This window comes from Corapipo altera, unplaced genomic scaffold (assembly GCF_003945725.1).
Source record: "Corapipo altera isolate COAL_440 unplaced genomic scaffold, ASM394572v1 52, whole genome shotgun sequence".
NCBI lineage: Eukaryota > Metazoa > Chordata > Aves > Passeriformes > Pipridae > Corapipo > Corapipo altera.
The window spans coordinates 983,439-1,000,061 of NW_020884930.1; the positions used below are offsets into that span (position 1 = coordinate 983,439).

Here is a 16,623-nt window from a genome sequence, read left to right on the forward strand (position 1 = left end):
ATTATATGGAAAGTTAGTAATAAATGACTAGGTTAAATACATTATAAAAACTGGGGAAACAATTAGATATTAATGATAAGAAAAAGAACTGACTTTTATAGTTAAGATCTAATGTGGGCTGAGAAAAAAAGATTGAAGACATCTTGCCAAATCAATGAAACAAGAAAAAATTGAACTGAATAATATGAATGAGAACCTTCAGGTAGAAGAAGGAAAAGAGCAAGAAGAGATTGATACATTAAGCATAAAGTTTAAAGGGAGACCACAGATCTCTGTAGTCTAAGTCAGATCACAGACATGATTCTGCTGCAAATTAACTCAGAGGAAAAATAGAATAGGACAACTGTGGAATTATCATCAGTTCACATAAATTCCTGCAAAAATATTGACTCCAATGGATATGAACTGCACAATGCTATTTGAGTATAAGGCCTGCAGGGTCTTTCTCTATGGTACAGATATTTTATCTTCTGATATGCTTAACAACTAATTATCCACATTTTTTTCCTTCCTGTCCCTTTTGATATGCTTTGCAATTTCCCACCCTTCTGCTGACCTCAGCAATAGATATGGTGTAATTTCAACTGTGTCATTTTGAGATGACTCTAGATGAAATACTAAAGAAATCTAAAAAAATTATCCATTGCTTTCACTTTCTTCAGGCTACACTTTATCCTCAGCTTTGCTGATACAAATCCAAAGCAAATGAAAAGATATGTGGTCAGATTTTGACAGAAGGAGGAAATCAGATTAATAGAGCCTGTATAAAGTAAAGATTTCACTTCAGTAGCCAGAGGTGTGTCAATGTGAGGACATGTGAATACCAAACAACTGAAAGGAGAATTAAATGGTGCACAAAGCTACACATGATTATATTGGAGATATAAAAATATATTGCTATATCTGGGAGGGAAAAAATATAGAAAAAGTATAAATTTAGGGTAGGCAGCTTGAGAGAGACATTGTTTTTAATTTCTTTTAATTGTTTTGCATCAGGAAAATAACTATAGGTCAATGTTTTTATATTAATATTGCAAATTGGTCATGTCTTTGACTGAAACATGAATGATCCATAGACATCAGATGTTTTTTTTCATTATGTAAGCCGAAGATATTAGCTTTTGATTTCTTTGTGTAGTTTTGACAGCTGCTGTCCAACTATGCATTTTAAACAACAGCAAGGGTATTATTATCAGTTTTTAAGACATTTCAGTCACTATACTTTGGCTTTATTCCTTCAGCACTTCTATGTTTGTGGTATCTGGGCTCAATATCTCAAAACAGGCACCTCAAAACATGAATTTCCTAAAACATTAAGAAATACTCACACACAATTTTATTAAAGGCAGATTTATTGTTGAATCACCTGGAATTTCCACTTCTTGTCAGCTCCACAACTGCTACTGGCATCTTCTTGAATGTTATCTCCCCAGCATGGCAAAAATGTCTTCCCCTTTCCCGCACTCCCATTAGGAAGATATCTGGATTCTTTGAAATGGTGATATGTATGGAAGATCATACAATGCTGCCACTTTTTCTCCATGACCTTGTGATTCAACAGACTAGCGGAAAATGGAGTCACTTTAAAAATGAGCCGTCAGCAGAATGTTGCTTAAATAACCTTCCCCAAATTAAATCATTGAAGGGTAATGCAGAAGTAAACATAGGTATGAAAAAGATTAATTACATGTTATATGTTGTTTCCTGAATACTCTATTCATGAGCTAAGACCTGCAGTCAGGATTTAATTTATTAACATGTGTTAATTTTCTTTTAATAGTAATTTTGCTTGAAAATGTAGCCCAAAATATTTTAATATCCTCATATGCATAATTCTAAGACCTCTCAATAAAAAGTTAGTTTTTATTAGTTTATGAAGTCATTTATACAATTTTGGTTATGTCAGGGATTTTTCAGGGAATCTTGATGTCAGATCATCGAATTGAACATTACTCCACTTTGTCGAATTACATAATTCATTATGTTTTCTGGATTTTATTAGCTGGTATGAAATTATTTTGAAAAAAATATGTAAATAAATATGCTTTGTCTCTTCGATTTGTACACAGAAAATAGTTAGAGCCAGCAACATCTCCCCTGGATTTTAGGAGAATGGTATTACCCTGCCTTTCTCTGAGAGATTGCTGGTTACCCTCTGTCAGTGTGCAACTGACTCTCTGCAAAGCAGAAGCACGATCTCTTTTGTCTGTGATCAAGGCAATTATTTCATAGAAAGTGGAATTTCTTCAGAATGACTATGTACAAGAGCAAGCGCAGAAACCAAAGATGTAAGTAAATTGTAAAGGTTTTTTAATTTTCTTGCAGAGGAGGGAGAATAAATCTCCATTTCATTGAAAACATGATATACTTTACCCTGCTCTGGTTGAATTTTACCAGGAAAGCAGAAACAGTATTCCATGCCAACTATCCCACCATATCTGTGTGTTAAATGCATACAAAAACTTTAAAATAAAAAAAAAATTACAAAAATTAGCTCACTTGTTACTATGGAAACCCTCAGAAAGCTTTGTGTTATCAACAAAGAAATAAAGATTGAATATAAGTTTAGTTCAGAAGAACCCTTTATTCAGGTTTTAATGACTGGCTAACTGTAGCCTTTGATTTGACAGGGTTGAAATGCTTTCACTTGGTGGACTTTTTTATGTGGTTCACATTAGGGAGCCAGTGATACCAGAACTTTAAGGGTGGTTATTTTATTTTCCTCCATCATAACTTTCAGAATTAAGTAGTTTGCTTAAACTACAGAAACTGGGGAGGAGGTGGGTGGGGAGATGGGAAGGGAAGCATGCATGTGTCTCTGCTGTGTATTTAAAACATTCCAGCCCTGAAAATTCACTGGCTTCTAAATGCATGATTTTCCAGTTAAGCACCTGACAAAAAAGACATTCCCCTAAGAAAAATGCCATATAGGCACTGTGTGTTTTCAGGGAGTGAACAGGAGGGGGGGAATATCAATTCAAAAGCAGATAAGTTTGGACTTCATTTTGACAAGAACATTGTTGTTTTTCAGAGGGATATATACAGCTATATCACTGAACTCAGTTTCTGATCCTTATAGACAAATCTGTATAGATGTCTTTCAGTTTGTCTTGATTAAAAGAAATGGGTGTGCTGAATGTAGAAAGTTTGGCAGGACAGATCTCTGTTAAAATCTCTGCAACAGAAATCCATCATCTGCTTCACATTCAATAAAATTAATTATCATAAATTTTGTTCCCATAGCAGCGATGAAAGAAAATTATTCATATACAGGCAAATAATAATTAATCTAGCTCATTTTAACATATTAATTACTTCATCTTTGTTATGTAAACAGGGAGCTCTTTCTATAGCCAGCTGCATTCTTGCAATCTCTCTTGTCCAAGCCTGGTTATGGTGTACAATAAGAAAATTTGTGCCTGGTTAGCTGAGTTAGGTTTTTGTTGCAAGAATACAGTCATTCACGATAACAGCACAGGATGCTTCTAAGAATGCTTTCATGAAGACAACCTGCCTTCCACCCCTGCTGACTCCAAAGAAAACCTGTGATTTGTCTAGAAGCAAAAAAAAACCGAATGAAACATAATGAGACTCAAATTTGTAATTATGAGGGTGGTTGTTGCAATGTTTTCTGGTTTTAGAACTGTCACTTGTTTTAAGATCCAAAACCATAAAATGTCTCAATATTATATATGTGATATATTATATATATAAAAGTGTATATATTATACATATATAGATACCAATACTGTATACATGAGTGCTTCTTTAATACCTCTTTGCTAACTAGCAATTGCAAAGACCTTAAAAACCAAACAATTCAAGTAATTTGATATTGCTCTGGTTTATATCATTCAAAGGCTTTTTGAAGGATAGATTTCATCTAAGCAATTGTTATTCCAAAATATAAGGGATTATGGTAGCAGCTGCAATTAAACAGTAAGCAGATACTACATTTTCTGTGCATTTCTGGTGGCCCTTAATAAGTAATAATAAAAAATATTTGGTATATAATTTCCAATGTGTGTGAGGTAAACCTTGAGGCTTATATCTCCTCACTACCTCTCACTACCACAGTTGAACCTGTGGCATAAAATGAAAGTGAGCTTTGTGGCTTTTTCTTTTTCATTGAATTCCTGCTTTTGGATTTCATACACAGTTCAGAGTATTATAGCCATTGCTTTCCTAACCCTTTTTTTAATGTTTTAAAAAAAGTATAAATACATTCTGTACTTAATTTAAAAGCACGTCAGATTGGAGAGAAGGATAGAAAAAGTAAAGACATGATGACATTTTTCTAACACAAAATATAAGTAATCCCTGTTTCCAATTTCTGTCCCAGGTACAAAACTGTTGCTAGGGGGTGATTGTCTGCTCTGCACTGGTGTGGTCTCATCTTGAACATTGTGTGCAGTTTTGTACACTACAATATAAAAAAAAGATATTAAGCCATTAAAAAGTGTCCAAAGGAGGGCAACAAAGACGGTTAAGGGTCTAGAGGGGAAGCCGTATGAGGAGCAGCTGAGGTCATTTGGCCTGTTCAGCCTACAGAGGAGGAGACTGAGGGAAGACCTCATTGCAGTTACAACTTCCTTGTGTGGGGAAGAGGAGGGGCAGACACTGATCTGTTCTCTGTGGTGACCAGTGACAGGACCTGAGGGAATGGCCTGAAGCTGTATCGGGGAAGGTTTAGGTTGGATATTAGAAAAATGTTCTTCACCCAGAGGGTGGTTGGGCACTGGAACAGGCTCCCCAGGGAAGTGGTCACAGCACCAAGGCTGACAGAGCTCAAGAAGGGTTTGGACAATACTCTCGGGAACATGATGTGAGTCTTGGGGTTGTCCTGTGCAGGGCCAAGAAGTGGACTTGATAATCATTGTGGGTCCTTTCCAATTCAGCCTATTCTGAGATTCTGTGAACATATGCCAAAAAATGGGTCTATTTACCTGTCTGTAAGAACAAGGTGGAGGTTCCCTTTATATCTTTTTAGCTACAACATCATACATAAGTCTTCTAAATTCAAAGCTAATCTTAATGTTTAGCTTCTATTGTAACTTTGATTTAGATTCTAGTCAAAGTGGTGTTCATATTAAGTACAACACATATTTTATTTATTCCATAACTATTGTACTTTATGAGAAATAAAATTAACTATCACAGAAAATTGTAAAACTTGCATCACTAAGCAAGCAAAATTCAGATTAAGACTGTTTCTGTTTGACTTTCTGTACCTACCTACAGATACACACACAGTCTCCATGCATATATTTCTGTGCACACAAAGATTATAGAACGCTTGACCCTTCAGGATGCTTGATTCAGGATCTAGCTGATAGATTCAGGATCTAGTTTCTCATTTCATTGCATGGTCATAATGACTGACAGGGGAAACCGTTGTAACAACTGCAATTTTACAAACACTGAAAGACTTGTAAACGTGTGATGATGGAGCTTTTCTGAAATAAAAGGTTTGAGTCTTAGACTGTCCTGCTTTGGGGCTGCAGCTGCTGAGGAGAAGGGTCAGTAAAAGAATTGTGGTAAGCTGTAGTGCACATGTGGGTCTTCTGCATGGAGATGTAGTTATTTACAGTTTCTTCATGGAGATGCCATGTCTCCAAGCCTTCTCTCAAGAACCAAGTAGCAGACATTCCATTTTTCACTGGGGTCTTCCTTGTAGACTTCACTGTTACAGAAGTAAAGGCAGGCTACTATCCTTGAAGACAATAAGACTGGAAAATATTTACTTACCTCTAAATCAACTTTAGGAAATTCTCATCATTCTTCATTATTCATGGTTTCTGTAGCTTGACAAGTTAAATCTCCACCACCTTGTGGAGTACTGTGTATGAAAAGAATTAAAAGATGATCCTTAATATTTCTTCATTCTAACACTAAAATTTTACTTGAATAACTGTAAGAGGATAAAGAGAGAGTAAGGACTAGTGTGGTGTTTTGAAGAAGGTGTGCAGCAACACCCAGGAGGAGATGGCAGTGCTGCCTGGAGTGCAGAGGCTGGTGTGGGACTTCCCTGCTACTCACCTGAACTGGAGTTTGGAAAGTTAGGGCAAAAATGGAAAAATTAGGGGGAAAAAATAGGACCTATCTTTCACTTTCTTCAGCTTCACATTTTCAGTGTCGTGGGATCTTTCCTGCACGTCAGCAATGACAATCAGAGCACAATGGCAACTGAGGCAAAAAGCAGTTACTTCTGAATATTGGAAACCATCAATAAAGTCAAAAGTTATTGTAAGTGCTGCTACAGATCCTGTCCCATTCCAAGGTGTTAATTTTCCAAGGTGACTTCCCAAACTTGTCCATGACAATATGAAGAATCCTGTCAACACTTAATGTCCCTGAAATCATGCTCCAAATGCATTAATGACTTTTGCCATGGCTTGAATACCAGTCCCCTGTAAAATATCTGTTTCCTTTTATATATATTACAGTTTGCCTAGCTGAAATAGTTATTGCTCATTTTTTTATACTGGTATGCTGTGAATGGTATCTTTTTTAAGTAACTAGATCTTGTGAAGGTTCTGCTTCTTTTAAACCAACAGATGACTGGTCATATTTCATTACTTTTTTTTTTTTTTTTAAGGAATAATGAGAGTGAAAACATTCTTCTTCCTTTTATTATGGCAGTTTCTCTCTCCTCATAGGAAATGTGTCACAGTTTTACCTCTATGGATTATGGTTCTTTGTCCTCAGCCCCCAATTTTGGTTGATCAGTGCTAGGTTTCCCTGCATACAGAGTGATGTAGTAAGGCACATGTGCATTTATTAAAGGATTAAATAAGTTATAGTAAAATGAATGTAAAATAAATTATTTTCAAAAGTTATGCAAGTAGCTGCTGCATATAGAGTTTGAGTGGTTGGTGCAGAAAGTTAGTGTGCTGTATTTAGTGATGTGTTGTCCACAAGTGACATCTGATGTATGTTTTTAAAGAATCCTTGTCTTGCTGGAGAAAGAATTTTCTGTATACTGATAACATCTGTTGAGAAATTCTGTGAAATTCCAGTTTGAAGGAGTATTCTGTCCTATCTACATTCTTTGATCTATTGCATTGCCTACTATATTTTCTTTCATTGATAAGGTCCCACTTGCCATCTTTTCATCATGGATTTACTGTTCTTATCTTATTTGTCCCCCTTGCAGATAGAATAATCACTTTCAGGCTTAAAATTCTGGCATCTGTTGAGTTGTGTTATATTACAGTTTGATCAGCCTATGATTACTTCCATCTTCTTTTTGCCTCTAAGGGCAATAAAGACCTCAGTACTGAGGTTGCTGCTGCTCAATTGCAGCCTTTAATATAGTGTGTGCTAGGAGGTAAAGTGACTGGAAAATCAAATCTCACTGGGGAAAACAAATGTAGTTACTGACCCAGATACATATAAGAAAATTCTGCCTCTTTCCTTAAAACATCAGAGACTCAGACAACTAGGGAATATCTATTCAGCATGTTATAGAGACAGCTTTCTTCATGTAAAGCTATCCTGGAATAGCTCTAGAATATTCCTATTGCTGCATACCTTCTGAGGGACTAAAGTTCAGTGCATTTAAGTATATCAGTACTAAGACCAAGCAAGAAGAAATCCATGATCTGCAGGAACACATCATTGAATATCATTGAATATTCACATTGCATGGATAACATCTTTATACAAATAAAAACTGTATTGCTACTCAATAAGTCAGGGACTTCAGAGTTGGAAGCATTCTTCTCATAGCTTTGAAGGGAATTAAAGATGGTTGGCATATTTGAAATTATTCATGTTCATTATTCCCATGTTACTAAACAGTAAAACTGAAGACATATGTCCCTCGGTGAAGCATGCAGTGCAAATGAGCTAGAATTTTTTCTTTGACACTTTCTCAACTATCCATGTAGACTTCTGTAGTAGGCATGATTTTTTCTGCTTGTAGACTGTACAAATAAAGAAAAAATATTGAAATATAACTGTTTCAAAATGCATCTTTTGAGAGACTAATAGTCTGACCAAACTCAACAGTCACATGATGCTTCCCACTGGTCCATAGGAGTCTGCCTCAGGAAGAAGAGTAGAATTTTTGTCCCTGTAGAGAAAATACTGAAAATGTAGAAAACGACTGAGAAATCAAAAACTTACAATCTGTCTTGAAAAGGGGAGACAAAGGAATAAACAGTACAGGTACAAATTCAGAAGTGACTTTAAAAAATTTCTGAGAGCAGAAGTCAGAATACCCGAAATGCAAGTGGAAAACGTAACAAAGAAACTCAGCCAGTCACTTCAGTTTTGTTGAGGAGAAATCTGGGGCAGCAAAAATACTTAATAATAGCTTTGGCTTCATTAAAAGATTATGGTTTAAATTTTCAGAGGGTTTTCTTTCTTTTACATAAGAATAGGAGACAATATGCAGCAATTCAACAGAAGAGAATAAGTGGAAAGCTAGGGACCTCATAAAAATGCATCTGCTGTTTTTAAGGATCATAAAAAGGTAATTATTAAAAAAGATGAATATATGCAAATAATGTAATTTGGATTATGTGATTTCAAGTATATTAGAGGAATTAGCAAATGAATGTACCATACCACTGAAAGTTTGTATTTGAAAGGTCATGGAAAGCTAAGAAGGTATCCAAAATATAAATGTACTACTGGTTTTAATGTACACAGAATCCTGTTACATATAGAAAGCTGCTACGTTCATTAATATCACCATTTATCATTACTGAAATGGTATTTACTGTATGTCAGTTAGTCTTCTATAGGGAATCAAAATTTAAGATCTATGTGACTGCACTCCGGTAAAGACCAGACATCTGGGAAAAACAATAATAGTTTTAGAAAGTGAAGTCCATTAAAATAACAATCAACAGATTGAAGATAATCATAGTCTAAACTAATCTATATAGAAAGACAATTCTGGCTCTTAAATTGAGAAACATAAGTCCAGTTGTTAGAACCTAAATTTAGATTACTATAGGTCGATTTAAGATATACATTTTCTGAGTGTAATCAGTCATATATTACTTAAAGAATTTGCAATTTCTCTTCCCCATCACTTGGATTTTGAATCCAGATTGCTTATCTATTTTTAAAGTCTCTTTTAAAGAAGTACTATCAACGTGATTGCAAAGTACCTATTCAAACACTAGAGTTCATATGCAAGTTGAAGAGAGTATTATTGTCATAAGTTGTCTAAAATCTCTAAATTTCTGGAAATCTTGAGGGAAATCTAGACTTCTTCTAATAAGATCTCTGTACCCTGCTGTAGCACTGCCACCCACCTGTCTCCTCAGAAAAATGGGAAAAATCCTTGAGAGATTCAGAGCATAGAGAATCTGTTCTCTTAAGATGAAAATCTGCTGTTGCTTATTTTCATATAAAGTTTTGACTTCTTTTAAAAAACAAAAGACTTGCATGATTGCATATAAACACTACAAGTCCTGATTTTAAGCACACATCTTTTTTTTTGTTTTCATAGCTGACCTGATTTTTTTTTGTTACCTTTAAGGTACTTTCTTCGTAGGGCCAGCACAAGAAAGAAAACCTCCATCTGATCTCCAGTACAGGTCTTAACATCAGTCTTTGTCTCTCCCTCTTTTCATAACCAGTGATAAGACCAAGCACAGTATGTACATAGTGACACCTCCACAAGGAAAAAAGATATAAAACTTAAAAAAATACCTTTCAAGTATCTCAAATTATTATCTAAAGTCTGATAAACCATTAAAAGGATATTTTCTGGTTGTGAAGCCTCATCCAAGACTGAAATGATACACAAAGTCCAGCACTTTTTCAGCAGTTATATCTTTGAGATTCTTTAACAGTAAAATCCAGAAAACTTTCTGGATATAACTTTGGAAACATTCCCCCTCCTCCCTCCATACACTTTCCAAAAGGAACAGAGGTTTCAGGTGCATTAAAATCACATTACAATGAAGACTGTGAGCACATAAGACTCTAGTTCACATTTCGACTCTAGTTCCTACCTATGGAGCATTCAGTGTCACATTTTGGTTTCTGAAAAACTCACTTTTTTTGGCCTTAACTTTCTATTTTCCTCTCCTTTCTTCTTTTTTCTTCTTTTTTTTCTTTTTTTTTTTCGGTTATTAGTGTGCTAGACACTCAGAAAAATAGGCTGTATTGCCAGTTCGTATTGTAGATTATGCTCATAGATTTCTCTGTCCGTCTTTGTAACTAAGATGGAATCTCTTCTACATTGTCTTTTGCAGAAGACTGTGGTCATCTCTAGAAACTATTATTTTTTTGTTGTTGTTTTCCCATAAAATAAAGTTTGCTTAGGGCTGATTTTCATGATAAATAATAAAGTATATATATTGTATTATAAGCCTTCTTTTGACCCTGGTGAGTTAGAAATTGCCTTAGCAAATCATCCAACTGTAATTCTTTAACTACAAGACTCGTTGTTCTCCAAATTGCTGGTATCTGTCTTACGAATGGTTTCCAAAGGCAATTCTATTGCTGATTTTGGTTCACCTCCAGGTCTGTCATAAAGTTGGGTCTAGGTGTCACCTTCTAGCCTCCTTTTACTGCTTGCATTCAGATATTATTTACTTAGAACTCACTGAAGTTTTAACACAGCTATTAACTGCACTGCATAATATGGGACATGTATCAGAGATCAGAAGTGAAAAAAGTCCAGTGAAAATTCTCCAGATAACCTCTGATAAAAGTCAGTCCAGCAAGTAGGCTTTTAGCAGTATTTTATGCCTTTGAAAATCTCCTCCAAGCACTGGTTTTGTTTTATTGATTACAAAAGTTTTGGTCATGCAATACTGAAATCAATGGCAAAATTCACATTGACTGACATAGCATTGAAACAAGACTTTATTGCTTAGAAAAGAGTGACAATTATGTTGTCCTTCATACCTCAGTTACAGAAAACAGCCATATAACATGCCCCAGGAGTGTTTCCTTTGGGATTTAACTCTGATTTGAAAGAATGTCTTACAAGTGAATGTCTTTATATTCTGTTTCTTCAGCTGCTTGGTTGGAGCACCTGTTGAAACTGCCATAAAGGTGTCCAATTTACCATCCTTTGCTGTAGCAGTTTTCTGACAAAAATTAATACAATCAACCATTAAACATTAATTGTTTGGAGTTATTAGAGACTTAGGTGTTGCACCTTCAAAATGTACTTTATTCTCACAAGTAATCTTATTTTCCTACCTGTGACTTTTTAAGAAGTGCAGGTCTACTTTGTATGTAAACAGTCTTTCAAGTTATTATTGTTCATACATGTAGATACAAATACACATTAAGCCAGGGTGATTTCTGAAGTAATTTCTCTACAGAATATAGGTTAGGTAAGCACACTGTGGACTCAAATCCATACTCAAGTTTTCCTCTCTGAAGAGCAGAGTTTAGTAATGGGCAAAAGTGAGGATGTGACAAGTTCTCCTAAGCAGGGAATTGGGATGTTGGCAAGAAAGCAACTATGTCTTGTGCTCAAAAGCATACCTGGATCCTTTAATTTAGACCATATAAATATCTTGTCATACACATCAGCAGAAGATAAGTTCCATTTATATAGTTTGCAGTCAACTTATTTAATTGCAAAAGAGAATTATTGAATTAGTATATTAAGGGACACAATATTTTAGGCAATCTTTCTTAGGAAATTATATAGTCAGACCTTAAGAATGGACTCTACAAAAGACTGATGTTTTTTAATAGGTATAGATGGTTTTCAGACAATAACTGAATCTTCGGAGACCTGTCTGCCAGTTCACTCTCTCTTCACCTAACAGAGGTGAAAGAAACTTTTCAAGTCAGTTTTATATGTGTTGAACCAGACAGACATTGAAAAATAGCAGAAAAATACGTGTACGTATTTTCGTTCTCTCAGTTCTGAAAGGCCACCAGCCAAATCAGTTTAAAATACATTTATTAAAGGAAAAAGAAATGTTGGTTTTTGCTTTTTAGTAATGACATATTTGGCTGTGCTTCAAGCAAATGCAAATTAAGCAGCCAATTTTTAAACCCTACAATAAGTGGAGTTTTTTTAAGGGAAGCTATAACACATTTGGAATACACTCACACTTCTCACTATTATAATATAAATTTTCTAAACATAAATTATTCAGAAACATTAGGACATTAATGTAATTTAACATTTCATATGACAGTGCATTAACATGGTGGTCTGGGCTCTAAAAAATATGAGATAATAACAAAATGGTTTATGACAGTGTTCATGTCTGCACTAAAGTTCAAAGGATTTAATACCATCTGATCAAGGTGAAAATTTTTTAAAAGAAATATTAGTGGCCTTTTGGTGGAGATACTAGAGTCAAACAGTACTAGTGATTTTCCATTTAACTTTGTCATGGCAGAGTCAATATGATTTATTGAAGGATTTTTCCAGTGATGAACCAAAGTTCTAGAAACTAGAGAAATTCTTTTGTTGTCCTTACTAACTTATTAAAAATAACACCAATAATAATAGTAAAGCTCATTGAAAGGGCCTATAGAGAGGCCCACAATTGTAGGCTATATAAATAAAATATTTTCTGAGGCTGTTGAATCCAAACTCTTAATGATCAAAGTCAGTGGTAGAACAAGCTGATTAAAGATGAGGCTCAGAATCAGAGGAAGTCTCATCCTGGATCCCTCCCCTTCAATTGCATCATTCTCAACTTTTCTATATGTTCAGTAAGATATATAACTCAAGACACATACCTCAATTATGTTTTTCACTCTCTTAGTAACAAACTGATTCTAGTTATACTAGAAAGAATACATTTGTTACTTATTTCTTTAAACTATTCTGTATAATTAAATATTATTTGAACTTTTATGTATTAATTTGTATTTGTTATTCTATGTCTTACAATAAGTAAGACACAGATAAGGAAAAGGAAAGAAATGGGGGAGAAGAGAGAAAATGGAGCTCATTTCCATGCTGTAGTGAAACATTATGCTATTGTGGCCAGAAGCTTTCATTCTGGAGAAGTAACAGTTCCCCTCTCATCTCTGCAAAAACAAAGTTGAATCCAGTCTTGGAAAAAAACCCCGCATCCTGTTTTTTAACTTGGTAGGAGATCACACACTTGCAGCTATATCACTGTCCTCACTTAGATGATTTGAGGGTAATTTACACAGTGTCCACTTTTTCTCTTTATGTAGCAAAAAAACTTCACAGAATTGGAACAACACAAGCTGGCTTAATGAAATATATAAATCTATATTACTTCTGCTATATTCCTCTTCAGCTTGTAGCTCTGTCTGCAAGGATTCTCTATCTGAAATATAGCTCCAACCGCTGGAAACTCAGCAGGTTGCAGTGAACCCAAAAATACTAAAGATAACTATATCTCCTATATGTCTTTGATCAAATTAAAGTAATTTCCCCAGTGGAATGATTTCAAAACTACTTCAGTAATTCAGGTGATACTTATAAAGCTTAAGAAAGTTTTACTCGAAGGGATTTGGTAATTATGGACCATAACTTCATCAGGTTTTTTTCCTGATGTGCAATCAACTTGCTATTTGTCATGTCCTTAATTTTATCGCATGTTAGGCTGCTACACAGTCCTAAATAATGTGTGTCTAATTAATGCTTCCTGATTTCATCAACATACATGGACTACTCCTCCTAGGACTTTTATGAGTGCAACAACATTGTTCAGGTTTGGTACATAATGAGCTTTTTTATTTTCCCTTGACACATAAATTGTAACCTTATCTTGTGATGTATAACTACTGGCAAGGTCCTTAAATAAAAAATAAGACTGCAGTCCCATGACAAAAGATCAGCTAAGAATACGTGTCAGTCACACCTGTTTCATTTCCACAGCTGTAGAAATTTATTTACCACAAAGATGGTTAGTTATTTTGATCATTGATTCATTCTAACCAGAAAAGTAGAGAGTATTAAACAAGGACATTAATAAGCTTGGGATGTGCCTGCGTGAAAGAGTAATTAGCTTGATGCATGTTTTAATCAAAACTGAATGCAATGTGGCCTTAGCCAGATACTGCTTCTGCTCATGCAGAGAAGAAATATGTTTCTTCAAAAATTTTGGTTTTAAACTCCTTTAAGAAATGTAATATTGTGTGTTTTCCTGATAAGTGTTGCTATTAAGTTTCTCAATTAAATATAACTATTAGACCCCTGAATTTAAGAATGCAGGTGTCTGATAGATCTGAAAACTCCCAGGGCCATGAGTGTCACTGAAGTTCATGTGCTAAACCCAGCAGCATTAGCCAAAAAACCCAAAGGCTAATCCAGATGATAAACATCCACATAAACTCTTCTCTGCTTCAAAAAAAAATGGTCATAGGTAATAATCTTTTAAAATTGTTAAGCATGAAATCTCTGCAGCTTATTGTGGGTGTACCCTGAAATCATAGAATAATAGAGTTGTTTTAGTTGGAAGGGACCGTAAAGATCATCCCGTTCCAACCTCCCTGCCATGGGCAAGGACACCTTCCACTAGATCAGGTTGCTCAGAGCTCCATCCAGCCTGGCCTTGAACACTTCCAGGGATGAGGCATCCACAACTTCTTTGGCCAATCTGTTACAGTGCCTCACCACCCTCACAGTAAAGAGTTTCTTCCTAATATCTAATCTAAAACTACTCTTTCTCAGTTTGAAGCCATTACAGCTTGTCTTATTGCTACAGGCTTTCTTGTAGGCTCCCTTCAGATACTCGAAGGCCTCAATTAGGTCACCTCTAAACCGTCTGTTTTCCAGGCTAAACGAGCCCAATTCTCTCAGCCCGCATGCAGTGCTCAGTGGTAAATTGGTTAGCATCAAGGCTGCTCAACAGTCTGGCACCTCAGAGGTTAGAGGTAAACAAAGTTTGAGAATGACCACTGTAGATTGTTAAAAGTGATTCAGACTTACAGATTTTCGTATGAAATTTTAGATTATTTTAAAAGCAAAATACATGCTCTTTATTAATTCGAAGTAGGATCAGAAATGTTCTTCTTATTGTATGCTTCCTTAAAAAGAGATTTATTTATTTATTTATACATATATATGTCCCTGTTCTGTAGCTGACTTCTTTCCCAGTTCGTGCCATTTCTTATTACACTGTCTGGTACAAAATCATGTGAATATATTAATCCCTCTGTATCAGAACTACACTGATTGCTAGTTGAGGCTTAAGAAGATATCCCCATTGTAGTAGATATGTGCTGACAGTATTTATCGTCTGAATCCCTGTACGAGGTGTTTATCATGAGCCATGTGCTTCCAGGCTAATGCAATTTTTCCCATTTGAACATAGCCACCTGTGATAAACACACCCCATACAGAAGAAAAAAATCCCCTATAGGTTCTCCAAGCAGATATGCTCAGTTGCTCTTTCTGAACATATATTCTTCTTCTCTGGAGTTCCAATGTAGGTCTGAGAACAGAAGTTTTTCTAGGTCATGCTGACAGTTTCTGTGAAAAGTTCATTTGAGGTAAAGGAGTCTCTGTGTCAGGAGAAAAGCATTTACCAGTTCATCAGTGTTTACAGACAGGTGATATAAATTATATCAGAAATTGTGTATCAGAAGAGGCAAGGAATTTGTTATGCCCTGTCCCGGGGTTTGAAAGACTATTTGATTCCTCCTTTGAGAGCTTCACTACACTGCTGGGAAGTATTACAGACATGTAAGAGGAAGGAGAAAGAAGAGAAAATAAGACCTAGGCATCACTCCATAACTTAGGTGGGAGAGGGGGAAGTATTATTCTCAGTTCCTAGGTGGGAGTTGGCAAAGGCTCCCATGGATCCCACAGATCACAGATTTCCTTTTCCAATGAGCTCTGCCTTTAGTCAGTGTTGTGTTGATGGCCTCAGAAGATCCCTCTGGCTTGCTTAATCCTACCAGCAGAGACCCTAATTGCTTAGAAATAACACCATAATTACTCATACAATTTGACACCAGCTTGGTAGGTAAACTATGAAAAGGCTTTTTCCTGTCTGTACCATACCGTTGTTATTTCTGTGATCAGAAGGTAGATATCTCGTTTAGCATAACAATTTGTGTTGAGAGATAAAAGTGCAACATTTTTAATTAATTGCCATGCCAGAAATTTGAAATCAGATTAACCAGTTTTGACAAAGAAATTAACTGTGCTATGACTTTCTTCAAGTTATTTGCTTTAAAAAGGTAGGTTGCTGTGTATTTCAAATTGTTTGCCATCCTTTTCTGTTAGAATAATTTTACAAAATCAAGTTTTCCTTAGGGCAGAATCTATCAATAGAATATTTTCACATCCTGTGACAAATTTCTCCCAGTCAACACTTCATACATTTGGTTGATTTTGGCTTTTTCTCAGGAACATGATTTTACAATTATGAGAAATTCTTACCACTTTTTATTTCCCTTGTTTTAACATTGTATTAGAACATTTTTATTAGGGGAAAAAAATACTGAAATTTGCCCTTTTGATGTTCTTGCAAGTGGAACTGGTGAAGAAAGGTACTGGAGCAGCAATATGCTACGTGATTCTTAATGGTTGGTGTTACATATTTAATATATGAGCATAACAAACATATTATTTATAACAAATTTCTTTCAATTTTTCCCTGTTGTAATTATGTCATTCAACTTTAGTACCTTCAGCAAGAGCTTTGTGTAATACAATGGCTAAAAGGCCGAGTTCTACCTACATTA

At 35.3% G+C, this 16,623-nt stretch overlaps 1 protein-coding gene across 3 annotated transcripts in view; it reads left to right on the forward strand.

Annotated features, from left to right (window-relative positions):
* RALYL (RALY RNA binding protein like) overlaps positions 1-16,623 on the forward strand; it is a 375,282-nt gene that overhangs the window by 264,514 nt on the left and 94,145 nt on the right. Inside the window, exon 1 of one of the 3 annotated variants that reach the window (XM_027659110.1) lies at positions 2,173-2,288. The exons of the other annotated variants lie outside the window; for them this stretch is intronic. Within the exon in view, the coding sequence (XP_027514911.1) occupies positions 2,252-2,288 (37 nt within the window). The 5' untranslated portion in view covers positions 2,173-2,251. Of the gene's footprint in view, positions 1-2,172; positions 2,289-16,623 lie in introns of those variants that run through there. 3 annotated transcript variants of the gene reach the window in all.